Below are 13,023 nucleotides of genomic sequence, written 5' to 3' on the forward strand. Positions count from 1 at the left end.
GGCCGGAGACCTGGCAACCCTAGCCTCTCTCCCCCCACCAGGAGATCTACACCTGGAATGGCCCCCGAATGATGTTATAAATGTGCAAATGGCCTTTGGCAGGAAAAAGGTTCCCCACCCCTGAGTTAAAGGGACTAGGCAAGTAGGTGATGTGAAAGACCTCTGCCTGAGACCCTGGAGAGCCGCTGATGGTCTGAGTAGACAATACTGACTTTGATGGATCTTGATGGTCTGATTCAGTATAAGGCAGCTTCATGTGTTCACAGAAATACTACTGTAAGAGCCAGAAAGTGAAGGTGGGAGAAAGAATGAATAAGACAACATTATTCACCTAAAACTGGGCAGGTGGGGGAAAGTATTAGGATCTTGCCCAGATGAAGTCATTTAAGAGAGAAAGGAAACATCTTTCCCTCATTTATTTATTACACTTATACCCCGCTCTTCTCCTAAGGAGCTCTGAATGGCTTACATGTCGTTCCCAGGGGGATTCCCAGCTTAAAAAGTCAGACCTGCTTTGCTTCAACTATAGAACAGTATCATGTGCTTTCAGACTATTCTCCGGCATTCTCCCAGATTCATTCTAAATTTACGAAACACAGACAGCAAGGAAACCAAACACATCTGCTCATATTTTGTCACACAGCCTACACAGGAACAGCAATCACTGAACTGTTAATTAAAGGCGGCCCTGAGTTTCAGAAAGAAAGGAGGGTCCAGAAGGCAAATCAAGCACAAACTCATCCCGATGTTCAGAGTGTTCTTGAAATGAGCACACCAACACCAGCCCATTCTACTGCCACTGCTGCTATCTTTCCCTACACCCAAGTTTACCTGATGGTGGTGGTAGCAGCCATAAGGGAAAAACGGGTGATGCCCTACAACATGGTTTCAGTGCTCCAGGTGTCGGGAATGATAAGAAATGTTGTTCCTAGCACCCACCTCCAATGTCTTAACTAGGGACTGAGAGGTCCTGGGAACCACATCTTCTAGGTACATTCAGCAACAGACAAGATGTCATAGTTCCGCTGTACACTGAATTGGTCAAGCGGCACCTGGAGTATTATGTGCAGTTCTGGAGGCCTCACTTCAAAAAAGATGTGGACAGAATGGAGCGGGTGCAGAGGATAGTGACGAGGATGATCGGGGCCTGGAGACCAAACCCTACGAGGAAAGGCTGAGGGAGTTGGGAATGTTTAGTCTGGAGGAGGTTGAGGGGGGACATGATTGCTCTCTTAAAGTTTTTGAAGGGCTGTCACTTAGAGGAGGGCAGGGAGCTGTTCTTGTTGGCAGCAGAAGATAGGACTAGAAATAATGGGTTTAAATCGTGGGAGGAAAGGTACCGACTAGATATCAGGGAGAAAAAATTACAGAAAGAATTGTTCGACAGTGGAACAAGCTACCTGGGGGGGGTGAGCTCCCCCTCACTGGCAGAGGCTGGACAAGCACTTGTCAGGGATGCTCTAGGCTGATCCTACATTAAGCAGGGGGTTGAACTAGATGGCCAGTATGGCCCCTTCCAACTCTATGATTCTATAATGCTGTGGGGCAGAGTTCTAGGACACAACAGAGGCTTTTGCAAAAGATCCTTGTTACTACTGGGCAAATCTACTGGAGGGGAGAAGAGAAATGTGGCGGTCCATTATATTCCCAACATTGCTGCAGATGCAATGGGGCCAAACTTGGGAATAGGCTTGCAAAAGCCAAAGAAAGATAAACCTGGGATCCTAGTTCCTGAACTGATTTGATGTTACCAGGTTCCCTCAAAAGCCAGAAGTCAATTTTGGATCGGAAAGATAGCTAACTGAATGTTCAGAGGGATTCTTCAATGCATTTTGTTCGTTTCTTTAAAATTTATTAGGGATGCTAACTAAAAGCATCTGAATCGTTTCACAGAAGGACAAAGGGCTTTGCCATTTTCAAACTCAATGTGAAGAGCATTCCAGGAAGGAGGCCAAAAAGAGAGGGAGGGAGAAAGGGAGGGAACACATGAACAAATTAAAGCTGCAGGTTTAACGTGGAAGTTCCAAATAAAATAACTGCGGCTATCTCACTTCTGAAGTTCAATAAGGAAGTCCTAATCGGATTAGATATTTTGGATGTCTGTACATCATACGTTTACAAGATCAAAAGATATGTACCACAGGTTGATCCAAAGTACCCCTCCCTGTACCCAGTTTAAACATTACTTTGTTTCAATCTTGCTTAGCATAAATACTCAGATGGAGAGGGATAAAGCAGCCACCAGAGCTTGCCTTGAACAATCCATTGTGTTTATAGCAATTGTAATGTCAATTAAGTGACATACAAAAGCAGTTAACAGCCATTTGTTTGTTATAGCAGTGTAGCATGAACTATTTGATCATCTGATTTATTATGTTTTTTTATTAAAAGGTTCTAAAGTTTAGTCCTACTTTCCAAATCGGCAAATGATTCCAAAAGGCTTGGATCTATCAATGCGCAAGTGGAAACATAAGTAGACTTAGTGCAGTACTGCTTGCGCAAGATCTTGTACAACACCTAGCGCTTTCATCCCTGCTTATTATCGGACACAAGATCTTGTGCAAGCAGGAACACACGTAGGGATAGAATACATTTGACTTAACGGCTACCACAGGTGGTTACCACAGTCTTTTCCTTGTGTTACCACTTATGTAAGAGCTCCAGTGCAAGCAGAAATTTTGCTCTGGATCCAACTCATTGGGTGGGTTCAACCAGCTTCTCCACTTATGGAAAAGGAAGGACGGGGGTGAGGAACACCAAAAAGAGTAAGCTGGTGATGTAGTAAGGAGAGGAAATGGGTGAGACTGAGCAAAAAGCTGACTGGATCCAAAGAATATCATATCATGTCCCATAACAGCAAATGGAAGCGTTAGAATACACACCTGCAGCCAACTCTACAGAGATGAAAGAGAAATCTGAGAATGAGAAAGTACACGTCACATTTACAGAATCACAGTTTAGACCACTGAAGCTTATTTATACTCTTCAAAAGAATTACAGTGGCACACTTATGCATTTACGCACCTTTGCATTTACACACACATGCATAAGACATTCTTTTTCCACATCTTCCTCAGTTTTAATCTGCATATGCTTGTAAGGGGCCCTCTTAAAAGATCCAGAATTCAAGTAAGGAAGGCAAGAGCATAGAGAAAATTTTCTGCATCCATTAGAGAAGAGGACTACTGGATCTGTGTTAATGTCTTCCTTGACATGACATCACCTCCTGTGTGCCAAGTTACTGCATCTTCCTTTCCCATTGCAATGAAAAACTAAACTGCTTTCCAGGGCCTCTCTTCCAGAAGTCAGTACCTAGGAACTCCGTGTGCTGATTTCCAGGGTAGGTCTGGTATTTCTGGCATGACAGGCAGGCCTTACTCAGTTAAGATTAAATGTGTATGCATGTGTTGTTTTTAAAGTGCAGAACAGTAAATCTAAATACCTGAGCAGTGAATTGGAAGAGACAAGGTGCAATAATTATAAGGCATGAGTCGATTTCTCTAGAGAATACCCAATGGAATGCTTTCAGAACTCAAGCGCTCAAATCTCTCATCCCTACATCACCTTCAAGAGTACTACCAAAATGCATTTGTACCCCCGCAACGCAAAAACAGGCAGTTCACACAAGGAAGATGTGAGGGAGCAGAGGCCACAAAATCCTATCTGGAAATCAATATTGTGTCACTTGGAGGGAAGGGGAAAATATGGGAAAACACAGCAGAATCAACAAAGATTACTTTGACAAACCATTAATAATATGAAAGACAAAAGCCCTCAGATCAAATTCAAAACAATTACGCCCAATGAACTACTTTTAAAGTATTACACACAACCAGATCTCTTCATTGCAACCACACAGAAAAGAAAGGTTGGTGAGAAGCCATGTAACTAGCAACTGCAAACAAGCACACTAGGGCTGGATCCAGATGCACTGGATCCAGGTACACTGTCTAGACATTAGGAAGTATTTTCTAACAGTTAGAGCAGTCCCTCAGTGGAACAGACTTCCTTGCGAGGTGGTAAGCTTTTTTGGGAGGTTTTTAGATCATGACTGTTCTCGATCTGATCATGATCTCTCGTCACAGCGCCAGCTTTCTGCTTTGGGGGAATATTTTATATAGGGAGATGTTAAAAATTGTATCCTTTGCCTGTAGCATTATAGCCCATCTCACCACCTGCAGACCATCTCATCACGTGTAGATTTAGCTTAGGTTATGGCGCAGAACTTTGACAGCATATGAGGAACTAGTAGGGCACGCTTGTCCACACTGCGTCCCAGGACAGCTATGAATGAGGCCCAACACAAGATTGTAAACTTACTTAAAACATTATGAATCAACTATCGTTAGTGTATTTTATGTGCGGCCCAAGACAATTCTTCTTCTTCCAATGTGGCCCAGGGAAGCCAAAAGATTGGACACCCCTGTAGTAGAGTCAAGGAACTCAAGTCGCAAAGCAAATGCAAGAAGACTCTCATAGACAGTGATTTCATGCCACGGCATTCAATTCTAGTCCTCCCCGTTCAAATGTGAGCACCATTCAACAAAATGGTACTGTCAAGAGGCCCACTTCAGAGGACTCATCCCGCACTTCAAATCCTGACCATGCGAAGGTCCATGCTGTGGTACAGTCAACTATTGAAGGAACATGAATTGCACTACAGCTGAATTCAAGACTGATTCTCAAATTAATGCTTTTGGTGACTGCTGGAGACAAATCATCTGAAGGTGTCAATATGCCGTAATCGCTGGAAGAGATCTATAATTCATAACATATTGTTCTGAAGTTTGCCTCAGAGCATTGAGAGTCCATGCCACGCTGAAGGGGTGTATTTACTTTTGCCTCTTTGTACTAGGATGCTTAACTCACTAGACTGTGTCATCAAGAGTAATCTACCCTGCAAGCTCTTTGTTTGCCAGTGTTTTGGATAGAACACAGTAGTCTGGATTCTGTTGGCAGAGCTATGGAGAGATAGTTCCTTCAAGCAGAGGGCAAGATGTGTAGGTCTCAGTGGCAACCATATGTGCCAGTATGTTGCTTTTGGTCAAGCACACGTTTAATATTTTCTTACTATGTCACATCTCAATGTGGGGCTTGCCAGAGTAAAACTTTTCAAAAGCAGATATTGGTATGTATCTGCTCAAAGTAGAACAGAATTTTAAAATCCGTATGCTAGCTTTCCCCCTTCTTGGAGCACAGAGGACGGTGTACTCTTTTGTGTATGCATGAGCTCTTTTGTGTATGCATGAGCTCTGAATTTCTGTGTATGATTCTGCTATCAGATCTACTGAACACATGAAGCTGCCTTATACTGAATGAGACCCTTGGTCCATCAAAGTCAGTATTATCTACTCAGACTGGCAGTGGCTCTCCAGGGTCTCAGGTCTTTCATATCACCTACTTGCCTAGTCCTTTTAACTGGAGATGTCAGGGATTGAACCTGGGACCTTCTGCATGCAAAGCAGATGCTCTACCACTGAGCCACAGCCCCTCCACTGTATATTGGGTTGGGGTAGAGGAGAAGACTATAGGGAGGGAAGGGGCGGAAGCTCAGTGGCAGAAGATCTGCTTGGCATGCAGAACATCCCAGGTTCAATCCCTGCCATCTGAAGTTTTTAAAAGCCTCAGGTAGTAGGTGATATGAAATACCTCAACTTGAGACCCTGGAGAGCTGCTTCTCCACTTGAGACCCTGGAGAGCTGACCTTGATGGATCAATGGTCTGACTCGGAATAAAGCAGCTTCAAGTGGTCATGTGTGTCCTTAGAAGACAGTACCTGTTCCCCTGACAGCCACCTTCCTCTCAAGGGCCTCCCAACCTTTCTGAGACTGTAAGCAGGAATTCTGACGCAGGGTTTTCGGTGCAACAACAAAATGGCTGCTGCAGGAAGTGGGGCCAAACATAAAATGTCAGGGAATGAGGTTATGCATAACTAATAGTAACTCTTCAATGTTTCAGGCATAATCTGTTTAACTGGATGCCCTTTAATCTGCACAGCCAGTCAGATCTCCTTTGGCCAATCAGAAGCTCCCCTAATTAAAAGCCCCACCCACTTTCTAAAAACGATTGGTGGGCACCAGGAGAGGTGCCAAGGTGCCCAAGGGTACCATATCAGGGACCCTGTAACTGTGGCGCAGAGTGGTAAACTGCAGTACTGTAGTCCAAGTTCTGCTCAAGATCTGAGTTCAATCCCAACGGAAGTTGGTTTCAGGTAGCCAGCTCAAGGATGACTCAGCCTTCCAACCTTCCGAGGTCGGTAAAATGAGGACCCAGCTTGATGGGGGGGGATAAAGGTAAGATGACTGGGGAAGGCACTGGCAAACCACCCCGTATACAAAGTCTGCCTAGTAAACGTCAGGATGTGACGTCACCCCATGGGTCAGAAATGACCCGGCGCTTGCACAGGGGACCTTTACCTTTTATACCATTGCAAAAAGGTAGTCCTGGAGATATTAATGCTAGCTTTTCATACGTGGTTCGACTTTGAGTTCATGCGCATTAATAACTGTTGTTGCGCTGATGCTGTACTACAAAAGATACAGTTATGGATGCAAAAGTTAACAGAAGGCAACAGCAGGATTGGGGAGCTATGTAAGTTCCTTTTGAGAAATGGACTTCCTCTTGTGGTACTCTGGCCCCATCATGCTCTGTGCTCCTGAACATTTGGGTAGCTGCACAGAATTTATTTCTCACAAAGGCAAGTGGTAGAACCACAACAAAACTAGGCCAACTCTGACCCAGAGAAATACAGTGAAAGGAGTGGCTTCAGTCAAACAGGAATGGATTACAGTAGAAAAGCTGCAGTAAATAGAAACTTTAGAAGGAATGAGGGGAAAGAAAGATCTACATGTTACAGAAAGAGCAGATAGTCTGAAACAACATCTAAAATCCAGATTTCATATCATCCTCTGGCCTTCTAGGTCAGGCAAAAAGAAGACAGATATCATTCTTGAAAAGCTGACCAAAATTTCTGATATTCAAAATTGATGTTGCAAAAACTTGGGAAAATCAAAAAAGCAAACACATCACATGTAATTCACTCAACATATATTTTCTCTCAAATAAAGGCAAGCAGACCCTCTCAACCCTATTTCCTTTACAGCCCCACAGAAATCCAGTGCTTAATATTTACTGGCACCAATTTTTCTCATCAGTTTTTGCAGGTAGTAAATGGAGTGGCACAGTGGTTAAGAGCGGCTGGCTCTAACCTGAAGAACCGGGTTTGATTTCCCCACTTTTACAGATGAAGCCTGCTAGATGACCTTGGACCAGTCACAGTTCTCTCCAAACTCTCAGCCCCACCTCACAAGGTGTTTGTTGTGGGGAGTGGAAAGCGATTGCAAGCCACTTTGAGACTCCTTAGATAGAGAAGAGCGGGTTGTAAAAACCAACTCTTCTTCTACATACATAAATGTATTTATATGTACATCATCTCCAAGTAGAAACTGTGCACATGAACTGAGCAATGTACAAACCATGTCCACTCTTTTGGCAGCTAAAGACTCAGCCACCTGACCACAGTGTTAGCTATGCAATATACCGTAGTCAAGCCTTCCATTATCTGTATCAACAGAGCACTGTTGCTAGTGGACAACTGCTATTACAACACCAGTTCTTGTTCTTTCTGCCTTTGAAATGAAGCATGCTGGATAGATTTTGGAAGAAATTAAACACTTGGCAACAGTCTTCATTGCACTTATTACCCAACAAATTTTTTAAATACTTTTATCATACACTTGCGTGAAATTCAGAGGGTTCTTCATGCCACGGAGTGTTTCAGCATGCTTCCCAAAAGCACACTAAACAAAGAACACATGACAAACTGTTGTCTCCCAACTGATTAAAGTATGTTCTTGCTGGCACAGGAAAGCACTTAGTTAATTCCATTGGCTTGGGGCCAACAGAAGTATTCCACCCACTACCAAGCACAAAGTTCAAGCACGAACGCAAATATGCATTATAAAACATGCAGCTTCTGAAATCTTAGAGACTCAGGCCCTTGGTTCTGCTCCTTTTAAAATCTGACTGATCCAACATCTTTATCCTCATATGACTTTTAAATATATTGCTCTTGAAAGGAATTTAGTGTCAGCAACGAGCCTGCAGCTATGCTCAAACACAGGTAATGAAAAGAAAAATAGCTCCACACTCAGCCTTCAGTGAAAACAAACAAGGCAATGTCACCAACAGTCTTCCTGGGGTCAGACCAAAACCTGTGTAGCCCAGGGTCCCATTACTGTATGGCAAGTGCCAGGCAAAGCAGAGCAGGGATGAAACTTCACAGGGCAATTACTTCTCTCTCTCTCTCTCTCTCTCTCTCTCTCTCTCTCTCTCTCTCTCTCTCTCTCTCTCTCTCTCTCTCTCTCTCTCTCTCTCTCTCTCTCTCTCTCTCTCACACACACACACACACACACACAGAGTGTAGTTTCATTCTTCTAGCAACCTAATACTCAGAACTCCAGCTGCTTCAGGGGAGGGGCTGTGGCTCAATGGCAGAACAACTGCTTGGCATGCAGAAGGTCGCAAGTTCAATCCCCGGCATCTCCAGTTAAAGGGACTAGGCAAGATGTGAAAGACCTCTGCCTGACACCTTGGACAGCTGCTGCCGGTCTGAGTAGACAATACTGATATTGATGGACCAAGGGTCTGATTCAGTATAAGGCAGCTTCATGTGTTCATACAGATCTACTAGGTTGGATGAATGACCTATCATCCACACACCCATAATGAAAGATGTGTGACCATGACAACAGTTATAGCGCTTGATCTGGTTGTACAAACAAGAACAGAGGAGAATCAGCACTATACATAGGACGACTTGAAATGAGAGAAAGAGACAGCCAGCCAGAGGGCAGGAACAGTGGCATGGAACTGGAAGTACCATTTTACTATCTCCATCAGCAGACTTCTCCCTTTTCCCCTCCTCAGCCAACAGTGGTCTTCAAGGACTCCCATAATTAAAGACACATGGGTTGGGTTGGTCCTAAGTATGGAGCCTTCCTCTAGCAGAACTTCCCTTGAATTAGTGAAGTAGAGAGTGGAGGCTCCAACCCAATGCCTCTTGTGCCAACACCATGATGATTTTCCAGAGAATCAAGCTGCCTACGACTGAACTAACCTAGCAAAAATGTATGAAGGGAAACCAGGAGTGGAAAGTACATCTGGCAGAGTTCATAATATCAAATACATGCTCCTTTTTAAAGGTCCACAGCAAAATAACCAGGAGTCTGCTGAAAACAGAAATCAGGTGACAACAACTGTAATTCCAGTATTTGTATATATAGCTTCTGAATCCACATTTAACATTAATAAGAGGCAACTCTTGGAACACAATCAAACTATTTGATGGCATTCTCTGATCCGAACAATTGCTTAAGCTGCTTCAAGTCCATTACAAATCACCATACCGCATCACATTGGAAAGAAAGCTACGCAGGTCAAATGTACATTGCATGAAAAGCCAATAGGATTTTTCAACTCCCACTTTAAGCCAGCTCTCACAATATTTTTGTCAGTATGTCCACTAGTCCAAAACAGTCCTTCGTGTACTTGTGAAACAAGAATGCCACTTGAAATTGCTGCAGGCCTATGCCTGTGATTGCCTGATCGCTTATGGTTCTCTGCATACCCAAGGACAGAAAAGCTCTTGTGTGAACCAGAACCAAAATGAAAGAGGCCAAGCTCTGGCTGCACACCAATTTCAGGCCAAGACAGCAAAATCACACAGATGTGCACAAGGAATGGCTCACTTTACCATGCTAGAAAGATCACTACAAAAAATATAGGACCCACCTGTTTGCTTTTCACGGACTTCCTTCCTGTGTTTCGCTCCATTTCTGTTCCTTCCATCCCTCTCAGTACATCAATAAAGTCTCTCTTTGAAACAGATGATATCAATTTGGCCCGTTTTCTGTCAGAACTCCCTGCCTCTTTTGCCTTCTCTTCAACATTTCTTTGGTGCTTCCGGACAGCATTAAATAACTGCACTACTCCCCTGGAAATTAAGAAGAAAAGGTTAGGCATCCCAGTATTATCGCAGAAACGTTGCCAAGGTAAGGCAGGCCTCTGCATTTATGGCGTAACAGTATATCTGCTACAGGACATCAGGCATACAGTGAGGCACAGGCAGGGCCGGTGCCAGTCATTTTTACGCCCTAGGCAAGGCTAACTACTTGTGCCACCCCCATTGCTAACCAATTTTCAAAAACAGATGTCTTGTAGAAAAAAAATAAAAGCACATAACTTTTTTATAAGGTGTTGTAATTAATTATATTCCATAGCATTGTTGTGGTACTTATCCTAAAATAAAAAATATATAAATTGTCAGTTACATTTTTTTCAAGAAACTAATATTTTTAAAACTGTGCCCCTCAGGCCAGTTCTGCGCCCCTCTGAGGTCTGCACCTTAGGCGACCGCCTAGTTTGCCTAATGGTAGCACGGCCCTGGGCACAGGAGAAACCAAGGTCAGTACAAAGCAAATGACTAGCACAGAAACTGTATTATTCAAAACTGTCTAATGAAGAGATTTTTCACAGATGTTCAGAGAATTTAATGATACCAACAACTTTGGGTTGGATCCAACAATCTGGAAGCACAGCTTCACTCATGGAAGGGAAATTTCCCTTCTCCCCCCTCCTGCTGCAGCCCCAAACACAGCCCCCACCCCAGAGGTCAGGAGCCTTCAGAAACAGCACTGGGCGTGATGTGGAAGTGTGCAGGGGCGGAGGTGGGGAATCAATTAAAAATCACACCCTCCACAAACCAACAGAAGAAAGCAATCAGGAGGCAACCACAGGATTCAACCCACTGTGTCTAGTTATCACCCAGGCACAAGAGATAAGTAACTATGACCACAATTTGTGAAGGCAAAACAAATAACCTTCAACCTGGTGGTGGACATTATAAAATCCATCTTACATAGCATCACAGTTTGCATTTAAGTACTGTGGTGGCATATTATGGGATAAACTTCAGTAGTTTCTCTCTCAAGGATGCCTGAAATACTGACTACAGAGCAGCACTAGTCCAAAAATGTTGACAGGAAGTCTATAGAAAAAGCATGGTAAATCATCATAGAAGTTTTCTACAGTGATGCTAAGACCGTCCTCCATGAAACAAGGGTCTTTGTCCAAAGACCAACTACGAGAGACTCTGGATCCAACCCACATAGTATAAACAACCTTAGCTCCTAAGAACCATGCAAGCAAAAGCCTTAGTGAGTTGTGTGTGTGTGTGTTAAGTGCCGTCAAGTCGCTTCCGACTCATGGCGACCCTATGAATGAAAGTCCTCCAAAATGTCCTATCTTTGACAGCCTTGATCAGATCTTGCAAATTGAAGGCTGTGGCTTCCTTTATTGAGTCAATCCATCTCTTGTTGGGTCTTCCTCTTTTCCTGCTGCCCTCAACTTTTCCTATCATGACGGTCTTTTCCAATGACTCTTGTCGTCTCATGACGTGACCAAAATACGACAGCCTCAGTTTAGTCATTTTAGCTTCTAGGGTCAGTTCAGGCTTGATTTGATCTATAACCCACTGATTTGTTTTTTTGGCAGTCCACGGAATCCGCAACACTCTCCTCCAACACCACATTTCAAAGGAATCTATTTTCTTCCTATCAGCTTTCTTCATTGTCCAGCTTTCACACCCATACATAGTAATAGGGAATATAATGGCATGAATTAATCTAGTCTTGGTGGTCAGAGTCACATCCTTACACTTCAAAATCTTTTCTAGCTCCTTCATGGCTGCCCTTCCCAGTCTCAATCTCCTTCTAATTTCTTGGCTGCAGTCTCCCTTTTGGTTGGTGGTGGAGCCAAGGAATAGAAAGTCTTGTACAATTTCAATTTCCTCATTGTCAACCTTAAAGTTGTGTAATTCTCCTGTAGTCATTACTTTTGTTTTCTTGATGTTCAGCTGCAGTCCTGCTTTGGCACTTTCTCTTTTAACTTTCAGCAGTAGTTGTTTCAAATCTTCACTATTTTCTGCCAATAATGTAGTGTCATCAGCATATCTCAAATTATTAATGTTCCTCCCTCCAATTTTCACTCCACCTTCATCTAAATCTAATCCTGCTTTCCTAATTATATGTTCTGCATATAGATTGAAGAGATAGGGAGATAAAATACATCCTTGTCTGACACCTTTGCCAATTGGAAACCATTCCGTTTCTCCATATTCTGTTCTAACTGTGGCCTCTTGTCCAGAGTACAGGTTGCGCATCAAAACAATCAGATGTAGTGGCACACCCATTTCCTTTAAAACCAGCCATAGCTTTTCATGATCCACACAGTCAAAAGCTTTGCTGTAATCTATGAAACACAAGCTGATTTTCTTCTGAAATTCTCTCGTACGCTCCAGTAACCAGCGTATATTTGCAATATGATCTCTAGTGCCTCTTCCTTTTCTGAAACCAGCTTGAACATCAGGCATTTCTCGTTCCATATATGGTAACAGCCTTTGCTGTAAGATTTTGAGCATCACTTTACTTGCGTGAGAAATTAATGCAATGGTCCGATAGTTGTTGCAATCTTTGATGTCTCCTTTCTTGGGAATTGGAATGTAAATGGATCGTTTCCAGTCTGTGGGCCATTGTTTTGTTTTCCATATCTGTTGGCATATTCTTGTCAAGATTTTGATGGACTCCGTTTCTGTGGCCTGAAATAGCTCTATTGATATCCCATCTGCTCCTGGTGATTTGTTTCTCCCGATTGCTCTCAATGCAGCTTTCACTTCACTTTCTAAAACTGTAGGTTCTTCTTCAAAAGATTCTTCTTGGAAAGAATCTTTTGTCCTTTCATCTCTTCTGTATAGTCCTTCAGTGTATTGTTCCCACCTTTTCTTTATTTTGTCTGTTCAGTTAATGTATTTCCATGCTGATCTTTCAGCATGCCTAACCGTGCTTTAAATTTCCCTTTGATTTCTTGGATCTTGTGGAACAGATCTCTTGTTCTTTCTTTTTTGTTGTTCTCTTCTATTTCTTTACACTGGTTATTATAATAGGTCTCTTTGTCTCTACGTGCTAG

The 13,023-nt window shown here is 43.1% G+C and overlaps 1 protein-coding gene and 1 non-coding gene across 2 annotated transcripts in view; both read right to left on the reverse strand.

The window, feature by feature from the left end:
* RRP15 (ribosomal RNA processing 15 homolog) overlaps window positions 1–13,023 on the reverse strand; it is a 280,684-nt gene that overhangs the window by 11,524 nt on the left and 256,137 nt on the right. Inside the window, exon 4 of the mRNA XM_056852856.1 lies at window positions 9,793–9,994. Coding sequence (XP_056708834.1) covers window positions 9,793–9,994 — 202 coding nt within the window. The remainder of the gene's footprint in view (window positions 1–9,792; window positions 9,995–13,023) is intronic.
* TRNAA-UGC (transfer RNA alanine (anticodon UGC)) lies at window positions 5,420–5,491 on the reverse strand. The gene has a single exon. It is a non-coding gene; the product is annotated as a tRNA-Ala (tRNA).

Source organism: Euleptes europaea, chromosome 7 (genome assembly GCF_029931775.1).
Source record: "Euleptes europaea isolate rEulEur1 chromosome 7, rEulEur1.hap1, whole genome shotgun sequence".
NCBI lineage: Eukaryota > Metazoa > Chordata > Lepidosauria > Squamata > Sphaerodactylidae > Euleptes > Euleptes europaea.